The sequence below is a fragment of the Mauremys mutica genome, chromosome 11 (genome assembly GCF_020497125.1).
Source record: "Mauremys mutica isolate MM-2020 ecotype Southern chromosome 11, ASM2049712v1, whole genome shotgun sequence".
Taxonomy (NCBI): domain Eukaryota; kingdom Metazoa; phylum Chordata; order Testudines; family Geoemydidae; genus Mauremys; species Mauremys mutica.
Window position 1 is genome coordinate 30,531,519 of NC_059082.1, and position 12,837 is coordinate 30,544,355.

A 12,837-nucleotide genomic window follows, 5' to 3' on the forward strand; every position below is an offset into this window, starting at 1 on the left:
TACTTAAGTCGAATTTGTGGATTCGACCGTATGAAGTCGAATTTGTGTATCCACAGTAAATACACTAATTCGAATTTTTGAGTCCACAGTAACGGGGCTGGCGTCGACTTTGGAAGCGGTGCACTGTGGGAAGCTATCCCACAGTTCCCGCAGTCCCCGCTGCCCATTGGAATGCTGGGTAGAGCTCCCAATGCCTCCTGGGGGAAAAATGTGTCGAGGGTGCTTTTGGGTAACTGTTGTCATTGAACCGTCAATCATGCCCTCCCTCCCTGAAAGCTCCGGCGGGAAATCTGTTCGCGCCCTTCTCTTGTCAGTTACAGCGCGTACGCCACAGCACTGCGAGCATGGAGCCCGCTGCAATCATCGCTGCACTTATGGCCGTTGTCAACTCCTCGCACCTTATCGTCCACCTCTTCCACAGTCAGCTGCTGAGAAATCAGGCGAGGAGGCTCCGGCAGCGCGGTGAGGACAGGAAGTCACAGAGTGGCGCAGACCTCTCACAAAGCAGGGTATGCCGCGCCGTGGAGATCATGGTGGCAATGGGTCAAGTTCATGGTGTGGAACGGCGATTCTGGGCCCGGGAAACAAGCACGGACTGGTGGGACCGCATAGTGCTGCAGGTCTGGGATGAATCACAGTGGCTGCGAAACTTCAGGATGCGTAAGGGCACTTTCCTTGAACTCTGTGACTTGCTGTCCCCTGCCCTGAAGCACCAGGACACCCGATGCGAGCAGCCCTGAGTGTGCAGAAGCGAGTGGCCATAGCCCTCTGGAAACTTGCAACGCCAGACAGCTACCGGTCAGTAGCGAACCACTTTGGCGTGGGCAAATCTACCGTGGGGGTTGCTGTGATTGAAGTAGCCCATGCAATCGTTGAGCAACTTCTCTCAAAGGTAGTGACTCTCGGAAACGTCCAGGACATCATAGATGGCTTCGCCGCAATGGGATTCCCAAACTGCAGTGGGGCTATAGATAGGACTCACATCCCTATCCTGGCACCAGCCCACCAGGCCAGCGAGTATATTAACAGAAAGGGCTACTTTTCAATGGTGCTGCAAGCACTGGTGGACCATAGGGGACGCTTTACCAACATCAACGTCGGGTGGCCGGGCAAGGTTCATGACGCGCGTGTGTTCAGGAACTCTGGTCTGTTTAAACGCCTCCAGGCAGGTACTTTCTTCCCGGACCACAAAATAACGGTTGGGGATGTGCAGATGCCTACAGTGATCCTCGGGGACCCAGCCTACCCGCTAATGCCCTGGCTCATGAAGCCCTATACAGGCGCCTTGGACAGAGAGAAGGAACTCTTCAACTACCGGCTGAGCAAGTGCAGAATGGTGGTGGAGTGTGCTTTCGGACGTCTCAAGGGGAGATGGCGGAGCTTACTGACTCGCTCGGACATCAGCGAAAAGAATATCCCCGTAGTTATTGCTGCTTGCTGTGTGCTACACAATCTCTGTGAGAGCAAGGGCGAGACCTTTTTGTCCGGATGGGAGGTTGAGGCAAATCGCCTGGCTGCAGTTTACGCTCAGCCAGACACCCGTGCCGAGAGAATATCCCAGCGGGAAGCGCTGTGTATCCGGGAGGCTTTGAAAGCAAGTTTCCTCGGAGAGCAGGGTAACCTATGACTCTCCACTTGCTTTCAAGAGAAACTGACCCTGGGCCTGTGTCTGTATGTGTCGATTTCGATCTGCGGTTACATACCCCGTTCTCCAAGTTTCCCCCACTTCCAAAGCACGTTTTAAAGCAAATTAATTGTTACACTCATTATTAATAAATCTTTGTTTTACTTTGCATTTCTGTTCAGGTGTTGAAACATGGACGCATACTGTGCTGGGCACGGTGTGCACTGATGTACAGACCGCTTGTTCCATAGAGGAATGACATCCTCCTGCTCCTACATAGGTCTCTGGGGTGGGGGACGGTTGCAAGTGGTTGTGCATGAAGGGGAGGGATTGCAGGAAGGGGTGGGTTTGCAGGAAGGGGCGAGTGGTGCCTTCTTTGGATAGGGGTTTGGATGACGGCTCTGGGCTGCGGGTTTGGGCGTAGGAAGGGGTGAGGGGTGTGGGGGAAGGGTGAGTATCTGTCCGTGGATGAGGGCTCTTGCTGGGGCTCAGGGCAGCGGAGAGGCTCGTTGCTACGGTGGAAGTGCATGGTAAGGGCAGCGTGCCTTAACATTAAGGGGGTGGCAGGCGCTAGGACCCTGGACAAGCATACACATCACAGAGTGACCCTGGTGCCTACTGACTGCAGTGTGTGTGTGCCCTGCAGTTGATCATGCCCCCAAGTCTGTACCCTGGTAATGTAGGCTATACCGTGCAATTATAAATCCCCTCCCCCCCCCATACACAAAAAAATCCTCTGACACGAAAGACGTGACCGAAACAGTGAATAACAGCAAACAGCTTTTAATAATCTAATACACAGTGGGGGGATGAAACTTGGATTTGGGACTGGGTGAGCCTGTAAGGGAAGCACTTCTACAAATTTATAGCGTGAGAGGTGTGTGGTACATTAGCGCTATGCAGTGGTGCAGTGACAGTTCTCACGGCCCCTACCGCCCCTCCGTCTTGTACTTTTGGGTGAGGGGGGGCAGGACTTCTTGGCGGGGGAGGGCGGTTGCAGATACACTGCAGGGGGGCTCTGTCCTCCTGCCTGCGGTCCTGCAGAACATCAACAAGGCGCCGGAGCGTGTCCGTTTGCTCCCTCATTAGCCCAAGCAGCGTTTGAGTCGCCTGCTGGTCTTCCTGCCGCCACCTATCCTCCCGTTCGATGTGTGTGCGATGCTGTTGACATAGGGTCTCTCTCCACTGTCTCTGCTCTGCCGCCTCGGCTCTGGAGCAGGCCATCAGTTCCGCGAACATCTCGTCCCTAGTCTTTTTCTTTCGCCGCCTAATCTGCGCCAGCCTCTGCGAGGGGGATGCCGGGGCAGTCCGGGAAAGAGCCGAAGCTGTGTGATGGGAAAAGTAACTGATTTCCTTGAACAGATACATGTTTGCGAACAGTGAACACAGTCTAGTCAGTTTCTCTGAACAAGACCATACAGGGCAACAAGTCTCACGAGATCTCAGGACAAGTTCGAGATTTCGGAATACGCTCTCATTGGCTGCGGCATTGCGCAGGAGAGCGGACAAGTGGGGAGAGACAGCTGAATCCGTCTAGCAGACAGTCCTGGTAAGCCTTACAGTACATTCTGCTTATCAGTTAATGGATAGCTGTGCCCTCCCGCTAAAGGCAATCTGGAAATCATATACTCTGACCCTTTTCCAGCCACTCCCGCCAGTGCACGGGAAAGATCAATGTATGCTTTTCCTATGTGGCCTACAACACGTGGCTGTTAAGCGAGGGTCATTGTTATGCAAAGTAAAAGTTAACCATTCACAACAGTAACAATACACTAATTGCCCTAATTAGATGCAGCATTTCATGAACGAGATCACCCTGATGCGGGTCCCTCGGAGTCACAAAGAGCGGATGCTAAGGGAAGCCCTGCAGAGACCAGGACCATATGCGGCCATGCTTGTGGAGGCGATGATTCCCATCTACATAAGGATGTCCTGGCGCGGAAGAGAGTGCTTCCACGGAGCACCCAACAAGGCACCTCTCCCCAGGAACCTCCTGCGGAGGCTTTTCGAGGACCTAAATGAGACCTTTCTTGAATTGTCCCTGGAGGATTATTGTTCAATCCCTATATGTGTGGACCTACTTTTCATATAGTTTTTCATTGAAAATTTTATATATAGTATTTCTATTTTTTTATACCTGTTTTATAAAAAATAAATGTTTACATGTTTATAGCACTTACCACCTGATCCTTCCCCTGATTCAGAGTCCGGGTTAACGGCCGGGGAGGGTTGGTAGGGGATCTCTGTGAGGGTGATGAAGAGATCCTGGCTGTCAGGGAAAGCGGTATTGTGTTCGCTGTCGCCTGCGCCATCCTCCACACACCCTTCCTCATCTTCCACGTTGGCGAACATCGAGGAGGAACTGTCCAGGTTCACTATGCCATCCACTGAGTCCACGGTCACTGGTGGGGCAGTGGTGGCAGACCCACCTAGAATGGCATGCAGTGCCTCGTAGAAGCGGCATGTCTGGGGCTGGGCTCCGGAGCGTCCGTTTGCCGCTCTGACTTTTTGGTAGCCTTGTCTCAGGTCCTTGATTTTCACGCGGCACTGCATTGCATCCCGGCTGTATCCTTTCTCTATCATTGCTTTGGAGACCTTCTCGAAGGTCTTTGCATTCCGCTTGTTGGAGCGCAGCTCCGACAGCACAGACTCCTCGCCCCACACACCGATCAGATCCAGGACTTCCCGGTCTGTCCATGCTGGGGACCTCTTTCTATTCTTGGATTGGCCGGACTCCTCTGCTGGAGAGCTCTGCATCGTTGCAGGTGCTGCGGAGCTCGCCCCGATGTCCAGCCAGGACGTCAGATTCAAAGTGCCCCGACAGGAAAAGGAATTCAAATTTTCCCGGGTCATTTCCTGTGTGGCTGGTCAGAGAATCCAAGCTCCGACTGCTGTCCAGAGCGTCAACAGAGTGGTGCACTGTGGGATAGCTCCCGGAGCTACTAAATTTGATTTGCATCCACACCTAGCCTAATTCGAGCTAGCCATGTCAAATTTAGCGTTACTCCACCTGTCGGGGGTGGAGTACCGAATTCGAACTAAAGAGCCCTCTAGTTCGAATTAAATGGCTTCCTGGTGTGGACGGTTGAGCGGTTAGTTCGAATTAACGCTGCTAAATTCGATTTAAAGTCCTAGTGTAGACCAGGCCTCCGCTTATTCATTCACTCACACTAACATAATAAAAACAAATACTCTATAAACTACTCAGGCTATTTCTCCTACAGGTTGGGAATTAAAAAAAAAGTTATTACCATTTTTATTTTTAAATAGCCAGAAAAGGTGCTATTGTCTATAGGGCCTATGTAGGTGGTGTTTTAAACAGTGTTTCCTTGTACTTATTTAAACCTGGTTTTTGACAGCATAAAACCATCTAGTCTCAAAAAGGAACTCCAGTTTTTTAGCTATACCTTGAAACTCTATAAAGCTTTCCATTTTCCTATGCTAATTGTTTCATTCACATTTAGAAAGTTGTTTAATTCCTGCCTTTTAGAAATCAATGCCTATTAAATTGCATCAACTAATAAAAGGTTAAATATACCATGCCCTGAAGTTGTTAAGGAACTACAGAAGGAATAACATTAGAAAACAATGACGTGGTTAATCATTGCACAATCCTGAAAACTAAAGTTCATGGAGCGTGAGAGAGAGAGAGCGAGAGTGTGTGCGTGTTTTCAGTTCACCAGCCTATTCCTTTTCTGTATCATATAAAAACACACCCACAATCAATGAGCTTGTTTCTGCAAGGAAGATTTCACAGAAATGAGCCAAAGATTATCTTGAATTTCTGCCTCCTGCTGAGTCATAAAGTAAGAAGAATTTAATTGGCTCCTTGAAATTTGCAAATGTGGAGGTTTCCACATAGACACTTTGATTGGCCTATGCAACACCTTCCCCGAACCAATCACATTCTTTGTTTCATTTGCCTGCTTTTATTCCCTTGCTGACTTCAAGCTCACAGCCACATCTCTGTCTGTAGGTTGCTGTTTTCTCTCTCTCTCAGTGCAGCAGCAGCAGCAGCAGCTGAAGTCTATGTTCATTGCTAACCTGATCAACCCAGGATGTGGCTTCTCTGTGACATCACACCCAGATGTTTTTCCAGGACACGCCCCCACAGGGCTCTGAAACACTCAGAGGAGCAATAACGGAGAAAGCTTATTCTACTGTCACAATGCAATGGACGGGTTAGAGAAACTGCATTTTTGTCATTTCATTGCACTCTAGAAGATCAGCGTTAATTCCCACTTAAAGCAACAAGCTGCCAGAGTTATGATTTTTTCTTTCATTGGACTTTAAATGCCTTTTCTCTTTAGTGACAAGCTGGGTGCAGTCTTCACAAACAGAGTGCATGTAGGATAGCTGCTCAGTCAGCCCTGGCTTCTACAAAGGGATCCTAAGAAATAGGAAGGGAAAAGTCTGCTTCGTTTTTTTCTTTTTTGTTTTTTTTAAAAAGGGAAAACGTGCAATTTTTTTTAAACACACCTATGAAAAATGGCAACAGCAGCATACGTGGATCATTTTGCAGCCGAGTGCCTTGTTTCTATGTCCAATCGTGCTATTATCCACAGTCCCAAAGGGGACGCAGATCCCCGACCTGATGCAGCAGTACCTCCTCCTCTATCAAATGGAGAAAATAAGCGGGAAGTAAGAGAGACCGGGAAAGACAATGGATCGTCGCTGTTTGTGGTGGCCAGGATTTTAGCAGATCTCAACCAGCACGTCCCAAACTCTGCCACCGTTCGGATGGAAAAAACAGAGAGCATCGATAACAGGGAAAAACTAAGTCCTTCTTTTCCTCCTCAGGAGTTTGGGGATGAAAGTGTCTCCCCAGCCGGCAAGCGTGGAGAAGGAAAAGCAGCCACACCTACTTGCCTGGCTGCAGTAAGCGAGCCAAGCCCCAAACAAAGGAGCAGACGGGGAAGAAACCGGGCTGACCCCGAGTCACCCCAGAAAAAACACAAATGCCACTACGTGGGGTGCGAAAAAGTTTATGGCAAATCTTCCCATCTCAAAGCTCATCTAAGGACCCACACAGGTTAGTTACTACTGGCCAAAGATTTATTCATTACAATTTGTCATAAATGAATAAATAGACCCCTCCCCCAACTTGCATTTGGCCAACATTATGATTTCATCTTTCAGAACTCAAGCCCACAATAAAACTTTGGGGAATAATAATTCTAGTCGTCATCCATGTGAAACTAGCTATTATTTTCATTGCTTTAGTCGTACGTATGAAGTGTTAGAGGTGTAAGTAGACGGTTCCACAGAGGTGTAGTTCTCAGCTGCTAGCCCCCCTCACGTAATTCCTCTTATCCCACCCACTGCTTCTTATGCCTGCATCCCCTCTTGCCTACAGCTCCCCACCCTCTGCTTCTGGCACTACCTTGAAATCAGCAGCCCATCACCTCCTATGCAAGCTCCAACACTCACATCCACGAATTTAAAATTAAACATTTTAGTGACACCTGAGTCAGTGTGTTTCTTTCTATGCAGTAGATACTTGAATGGTCCAGAAGAGAATAGGGAGAGGTTGAGAGAGAGACCCAGGGAGGTATTTCCTATGTTCACCCACCCCCATACACTTGTAAGAACAATCTCCCAGGGGCTGTGGTGGCAGCTGGCCACATCCTCAGGTACAAACATCCATTTGAATGCAAACCACCAGCTGAGTTTGACCAGTGTTCGAGACTTTCTTAAGTTGTTTTCTGTGAACTTTCATACAAGCACTTTTTTTGGCTCGCAAGAATGTACACAGAAAAAGTAAAAGTTTTGTGAGTACTCACATGAAAGTGGCCACACACAGTTGTGTGCTGGAAGTGTTAACATGGCCATCTTGAAACAGCCAAGCCCCACTCCTGGAGAGAGAAGGATTAGGCCAACCGTTAGGGAGCACCGCACGCTTTAGATGGCCAATGCTCGCTCGCAGCCATAGTCGCAGCAAGCACCTTGAGAACAACACACAGACTAGAGCATGCTTGCATGGGCCATTCTCTGAATAACTTCAAACAACGAACACATTTGTAACAATTCAAGTATCGCCACAGATAAATAGCGTAAGGAAAAATAAAAACGAAATACTTGGAACAAATTACCAGCCATAATTAGTGCTAGCTTTGATGCAGATGACATCCCACATGCCTCCCCCGCCCCCCCTCTAATGTGGCACATGGGATGAGAGCCCTTCTGGTTTTAGGGTTTGAGCTCGGTGTTGGGGAAGTGGAGAGGGTAATATGGAATGTTAAGTTGTGTGTGGGCGGTGACATATTTCCTGTGCCACATCGCCAGAGGCATGCCGAATCCTTGGTACCGTAGCCAGCTTGCCTTGCACTGTGTCTTGCCCAGCTTTTGTTTCCTCTGACTTATGCAAAGGGTTTTGCTGCTTGATTTTTGGGGAAAGTCTATTAACATTGCCCCTTTATGCTTCATCTTTGCTTTCCTTTTAAATGCAAGATAAAGTTGCAAGGTTCCTGAGCTCTCAAACTAACTAGAAACCCAGAGAGGGAGAAGGGGAACTCCTCTCTCTTATGAAGAGAACAAGGCTTCGCCATGGCTGCCCTCTGGGGAGGAGGGGGTGGAGCACGTCATTCAGGGGCGGGCTGGTGAGCTGGAGTCATTCGGGGACGCTGGCTTTGCTCCAGCTCTCTCTCTCTTTTTTTTTTTTTTTAAATCTTCCTTTCCTGTAAGTTTACCAGCACTGTCGGGTTTAATTTGTTGTTGTTGTAGCTAGCTGTACTGAGAGCGCAGGCGTGCATGCGTGTGAGACAGAGTTAGAGAAAAAAAAAAAAGAGGGGAAGGGACTGGTTTTGCCCAGGGAGTGCCAGGACCCTAGGGGACTAGAGCGTCTTTGTTCAAAGCTTCCCACACAGACAGACCCTGGCGACGCAAGAAAACAGTCCTGCCAAGTTTCCCTCATTGGCAACAAGACTGTCTCTGTTTGGATTCAGTTTCAGACAGGTATAAATGTCTCTTGCTCTTGTTATGAAGCATTTTACAACATGTTTCAATGAGACACTGAAAATCTTTATCCCCTTCCCTTTCCATCTCCCCTCCCCCTCCAAATATCATACGAATTGTGACAAGCCTGAGAATAGGTCACACCAGGCCAGGAGTTCAGCACATAAAACTGGTAGCCATGGCTTGGGGAAAGGTGAACATTCCTTTTTTACAGTAGGTGTGGTAGGATCTAATGGTTGGAACAGGGACCTCAGGAGGTCTGAATTCTCCTTTCTGGCTCTAACACGGTCTTAAAGAAACCATGTGTGCCTCCATTTATCCATCTGTAGAATGGCGATGGAAGTGCATACCCACCTCAGCAGGATCAGGTGAGGTTTTGTTAATTAAAGTTTGTAATGTATTTTGAGAACCTCCGATAGAAGGTGCTAGAAACAGTTCTCTCAGTAGTCACCCCACAACATGATTATGAAGAATCGTGACCACAGAACGTACAAAGTTCTTTTAAGGAACAGAACTGCTCTCATATTCTGTAGTTCTGGAATAACTTGTATTCATGTGCAAGCTGAAGGTTAAGAACAGCACTTAAGGCTAGAAGTGGGATATCTGTGATTGCGATGAGACACACATATATAGCACAGCTTGTGACTTGCTTGAGAAACGTACTCAGCAGTCTGCTTCTGTACTCCTAAATTAAGGTTTTTACACTACATTTGAGACACCCAGGGAAGAAGGGGCTAGATGGCTGAGGATCAGTTCAGATGCTGTTGGTCCAAATCCAAGCCACATTGGTTGGGCCTGAAAGCTGGTGCTATCTAAAGGGTGTTTAAAGCCCTACAGGAGATCCCTTTTGTGGGCTCTGTCCAGTCTCTAGTGGACTGGTGTTCAAAGCAAAAAAACCATAGTTGGCACTAGTTAGCCATTCTAGTCTGGGTGGAGGGAACAAGGATTGAATGACCAAGGAGACCAACTTGGCCTTTTTTCTTTAGGCCTTGATTGCAGTAGAGAATTGTATCAAAAATAATTCTCCACTAGTGCGTCTACCAGTCCAGCTGTACCGGTGAGCCTGCCAACGTGAGCCCAGTATAGAAAAAGCTCCTTGGGCTTCTGATTTTCTACCACCATGTCAATTAACCACTCCCATGCCTGTGAATGCCATATAATTTCTAAACCTGCAAGCTCTAGAGCTAGATATTCTAGTGAAACATTTTCTGTTTTCAATCCTCCCTACCTCAAATACACACCTTCTTTTCATGTCCCCATCCCCCACAGGTGGATGGCCTGGAGTTCAATATATTCACAGGCCACAGAGTTCTTAAAGTCCTAATGTGTACCAGCAAGCTAGATGCACTGTAAGAGTGTAGATTTCAAGTCCAACTTCAATCCTACAGGGACTCCTGTGGACCTCATAAGCTGTGTAAGGAGTGATCCACAGAGTTCTCATACGATGCTCAAATCTCTATGTGCCAAGTTATATTGATCCCTTTGACCTAAAGTCCCATGCATTCCTGTTTTTTTAAACAACAGTTACCTCTAAAACTATGCAAATTCCTAAATAAAAAACTGTAATGAAACATAGAGAAGGGTTTACCTGGCAGAGTTATCTTCCCATTGTCCTATCAAGAAGGATGAACTCCAGCTCTGGTGCTTTGGCGAAGGGAGCGCAATTTGAAAAACCTCTGTAGTTTGCCTTCCCATTGGATCATGATTCAGGAGTGCATGAAGGGAACCAATCTGGATCCCTCAGTGCTGTCTGGACTTACTCTCCCCCGTTACTCCCTCTCAGGCAGTGTTGCTTTTATTTTTCCATTGCACCTGCATCCTTCTATTGCTGCAAGAAAGCGAGAAGGTGCAGAAGAGGAGTTAATTTAGTTGGACTGGCAACTCCCTTCTGCATCACTACCCAATTCCTTACCGCTTTTCCTCCCCGCTGCAGCATAAGTGGAGAGCAGCATTTAGAAAAAGCTGTACATATTTGCCTGAACATGTTGATATAAGAGGAGATGTGGCTGCCCATATTAATGTAATAAAGTTAAGCTCAAAGATTGTGGTCAGCCTCAGTCATTTTATAATAGAAAGCCACGCAATTTAAGCATAAAGAGTAACCAGTATAATACAGATGAAAAAATAGACACTGTAGGCTAAATGCCCATTTTCCCAGTTACTGGGAAGCACAAAACATGGGGTCAGATCTTTGGGCCTTCAACAGCTGCTCTGGGCTGCTTCAAGGCGGTGCAAGGCAATCCTAAAGTCTTAACTTGACTCTTGATGACTCTGTGCTCAGGACAATCTTTGGATGGGATACAGTCACCTTGGCAAATCATACACCACTCTCCTTTCCACACAGTGACCAGAGTAAGGGCATGTCCACAAGAAAGTGGGTGTGGCCAGAGAGTCCCGGAGCCAAGTTGAGCTCTGGCTGCTGGAATGGCCCCTTGAGGCTGTGGGCACAAGGCGTAAGTTAGAGCAGTCTTGGGGCTCAGGGAAGTGTAAAAGGAGCTTAAAAGCCAGATTTTCCTCCCCTTCCCCAGTCCTGCACTGAGCACAACTCAGCTGGAGAAGAGACTTGAGCTCACATATTATAACATGGCCTTTTTCTATCCAATTAGGTGCCCTTATTTTTTATAGGCTAAACATCTGCTGAATTTGCATAGGAAGAAAAAATTATTTTCCTTTCATTTACATTCACTAATGTCGTGAAAATTTAGTAGTGAGCAAAATCTATTCACTTCCTCTTTGCCACATTGTTAACTATAATGAAAAAAAGTATGCTATTTCACTCAACCTTCTCCTCAAAATCATTGCTCATCCTGGGTGGGCAGAGTTTTGCAATGTTTCTTTGTAGGGCTGTCAAGCGATTAATTGTGATTAAGTGCAATTAATTTTTTTTAATCGCACTGTTAAATAATAGAATAGCATTTATATAAATATTTTTGGATGTTTTCTACATTTTCAAATATATTGATTTCAATTACGACACTGAATATAAAGTGAGCACTGTACACTGTGTTCTTTTTTTGATTTACAAATATTTGTGCTATAAAAACAAAAGAAATAGTATTTTTCAATTCACCTCATACAAGTACTGTAATACAGTCTCTTTATCGTGAAACTGCAACTTACAAATGTAGATTTTTTTTGGTTACATAACTGCACTCAAAAACAAAACAGTGTAAAACTTCAGAGCCTACAAGTCCACTCAGTACTACTTCTCGTTCAGCCAGTCACTAAAACAGACAAGTTTCTTTGCATTTACAGGAGATAATGCTGCTGGCTTCTTATTTACAATATCACTTGAAAGTGAGAATAGGCATTCGCATGGCACTTTTGTAGCCGGCATTGCAAGGTATTTACGTGCCAGATATGCTAAACATTCATATGCCCCTTCACGCTTCGGCCACCATTCCAGGGGACATGTTTCCATGTTGATGACGCTCGTTAAAAAAATGCATTAATTAAATTTGTGACTGAACTCCTTGTGGGAGAATAGTATGTCTCCTGCTCTGTTTTACCAACATTCTACTATATATTTCATGTTAGTTTCATATTTCAGTCTTGGATGATGACCCAGTACATGTTGTTCATTCTAAGAACACTTTCACTGCAGATTTGACAAAACGTAAAGCAGATACCAATGTGAGATTTCTAAAGATAGCTACAGCACTTGACCCCAGGTTTAAAAATCTGAAGTGCCTTCCAAAACCTGAGAGGGACAAGGTATGGAGCATGCTTTCATATGTCTTAAAAGAGCAACACTATGATGCAGAAACTACAGAGCCCAAACCACCAAAAAAGAAAATCAACCCTCTGCTGGTGGCATCTGACTCAAATGATGAAAGTGAACAGGTGTCTGTCTGCACTGCTTTGGATTGTTCTTGAGCAGAAACCCTCATTAGCATGGACACTTCCTTTGGAATGGTGGTTGAAGCATGGAGGGACATAGGAATCTTTAACGCATCTGGCACATAAATATCATAAGACGCTGGCTACAACAGTGCCATGAGAACACTTGTTCTCACTTTCAGGTGACATTGTAAACAAGAAGCGGGCAGCATTATCTCATGCAAATGTAAAACTTGTTTGTCTTAGTGATTGGCTGGACAAGTAGTAGTACTGAGTGGACTTGTAGGCTCTAAAGTTTTACATTGTTTTATTTTTGAACATAATTCTACATTTGTAAGTTCAACTTTCATGATAAAGAGACTGTATTACAGTACTTGTATGAGGTAAATTGAAAAATACTATTTCTTTTATCATTTTTA

The 12,837-nt window shown here is 46.4% G+C and overlaps 1 protein-coding gene and 1 long non-coding RNA gene across 3 annotated transcripts in view; one reads left to right on the plus strand and one right to left on the minus strand.

Moving 5' to 3' along the window:
* The window catches only part of LOC123344568, a 28,406-nt gene extending 17,997 nt beyond the window's left edge, over positions 1–10,409 (minus strand). The window contains exons 1-2 of one of the 2 annotated variants that reach the window (XR_006572578.1): positions 10,167–10,409; positions 7,408–7,479 (exon numbers count right to left, since the gene is read on the minus strand). This is a non-coding gene — a long non-coding RNA (uncharacterized LOC123344568). The remainder of the gene's footprint in view (positions 1–7,407; positions 7,480–10,166) is intronic. The other variant, XR_006572579.1, reaches the window with a different exon arrangement.
* The window catches only part of KLF13 (Kruppel like factor 13), a 54,479-nt gene that overhangs the window by 2,342 nt on the left and 39,300 nt on the right, over positions 1–12,837 (plus strand). The window contains exon 2 of the mRNA XM_044980925.1: positions 5,636–6,656. Within this exon, the coding sequence (XP_044836860.1) occupies positions 6,113–6,656 (544 nt within the window). The 5' untranslated portion in view covers positions 5,636–6,112. The remainder of the gene's footprint in view (positions 1–5,635; positions 6,657–12,837) is intronic.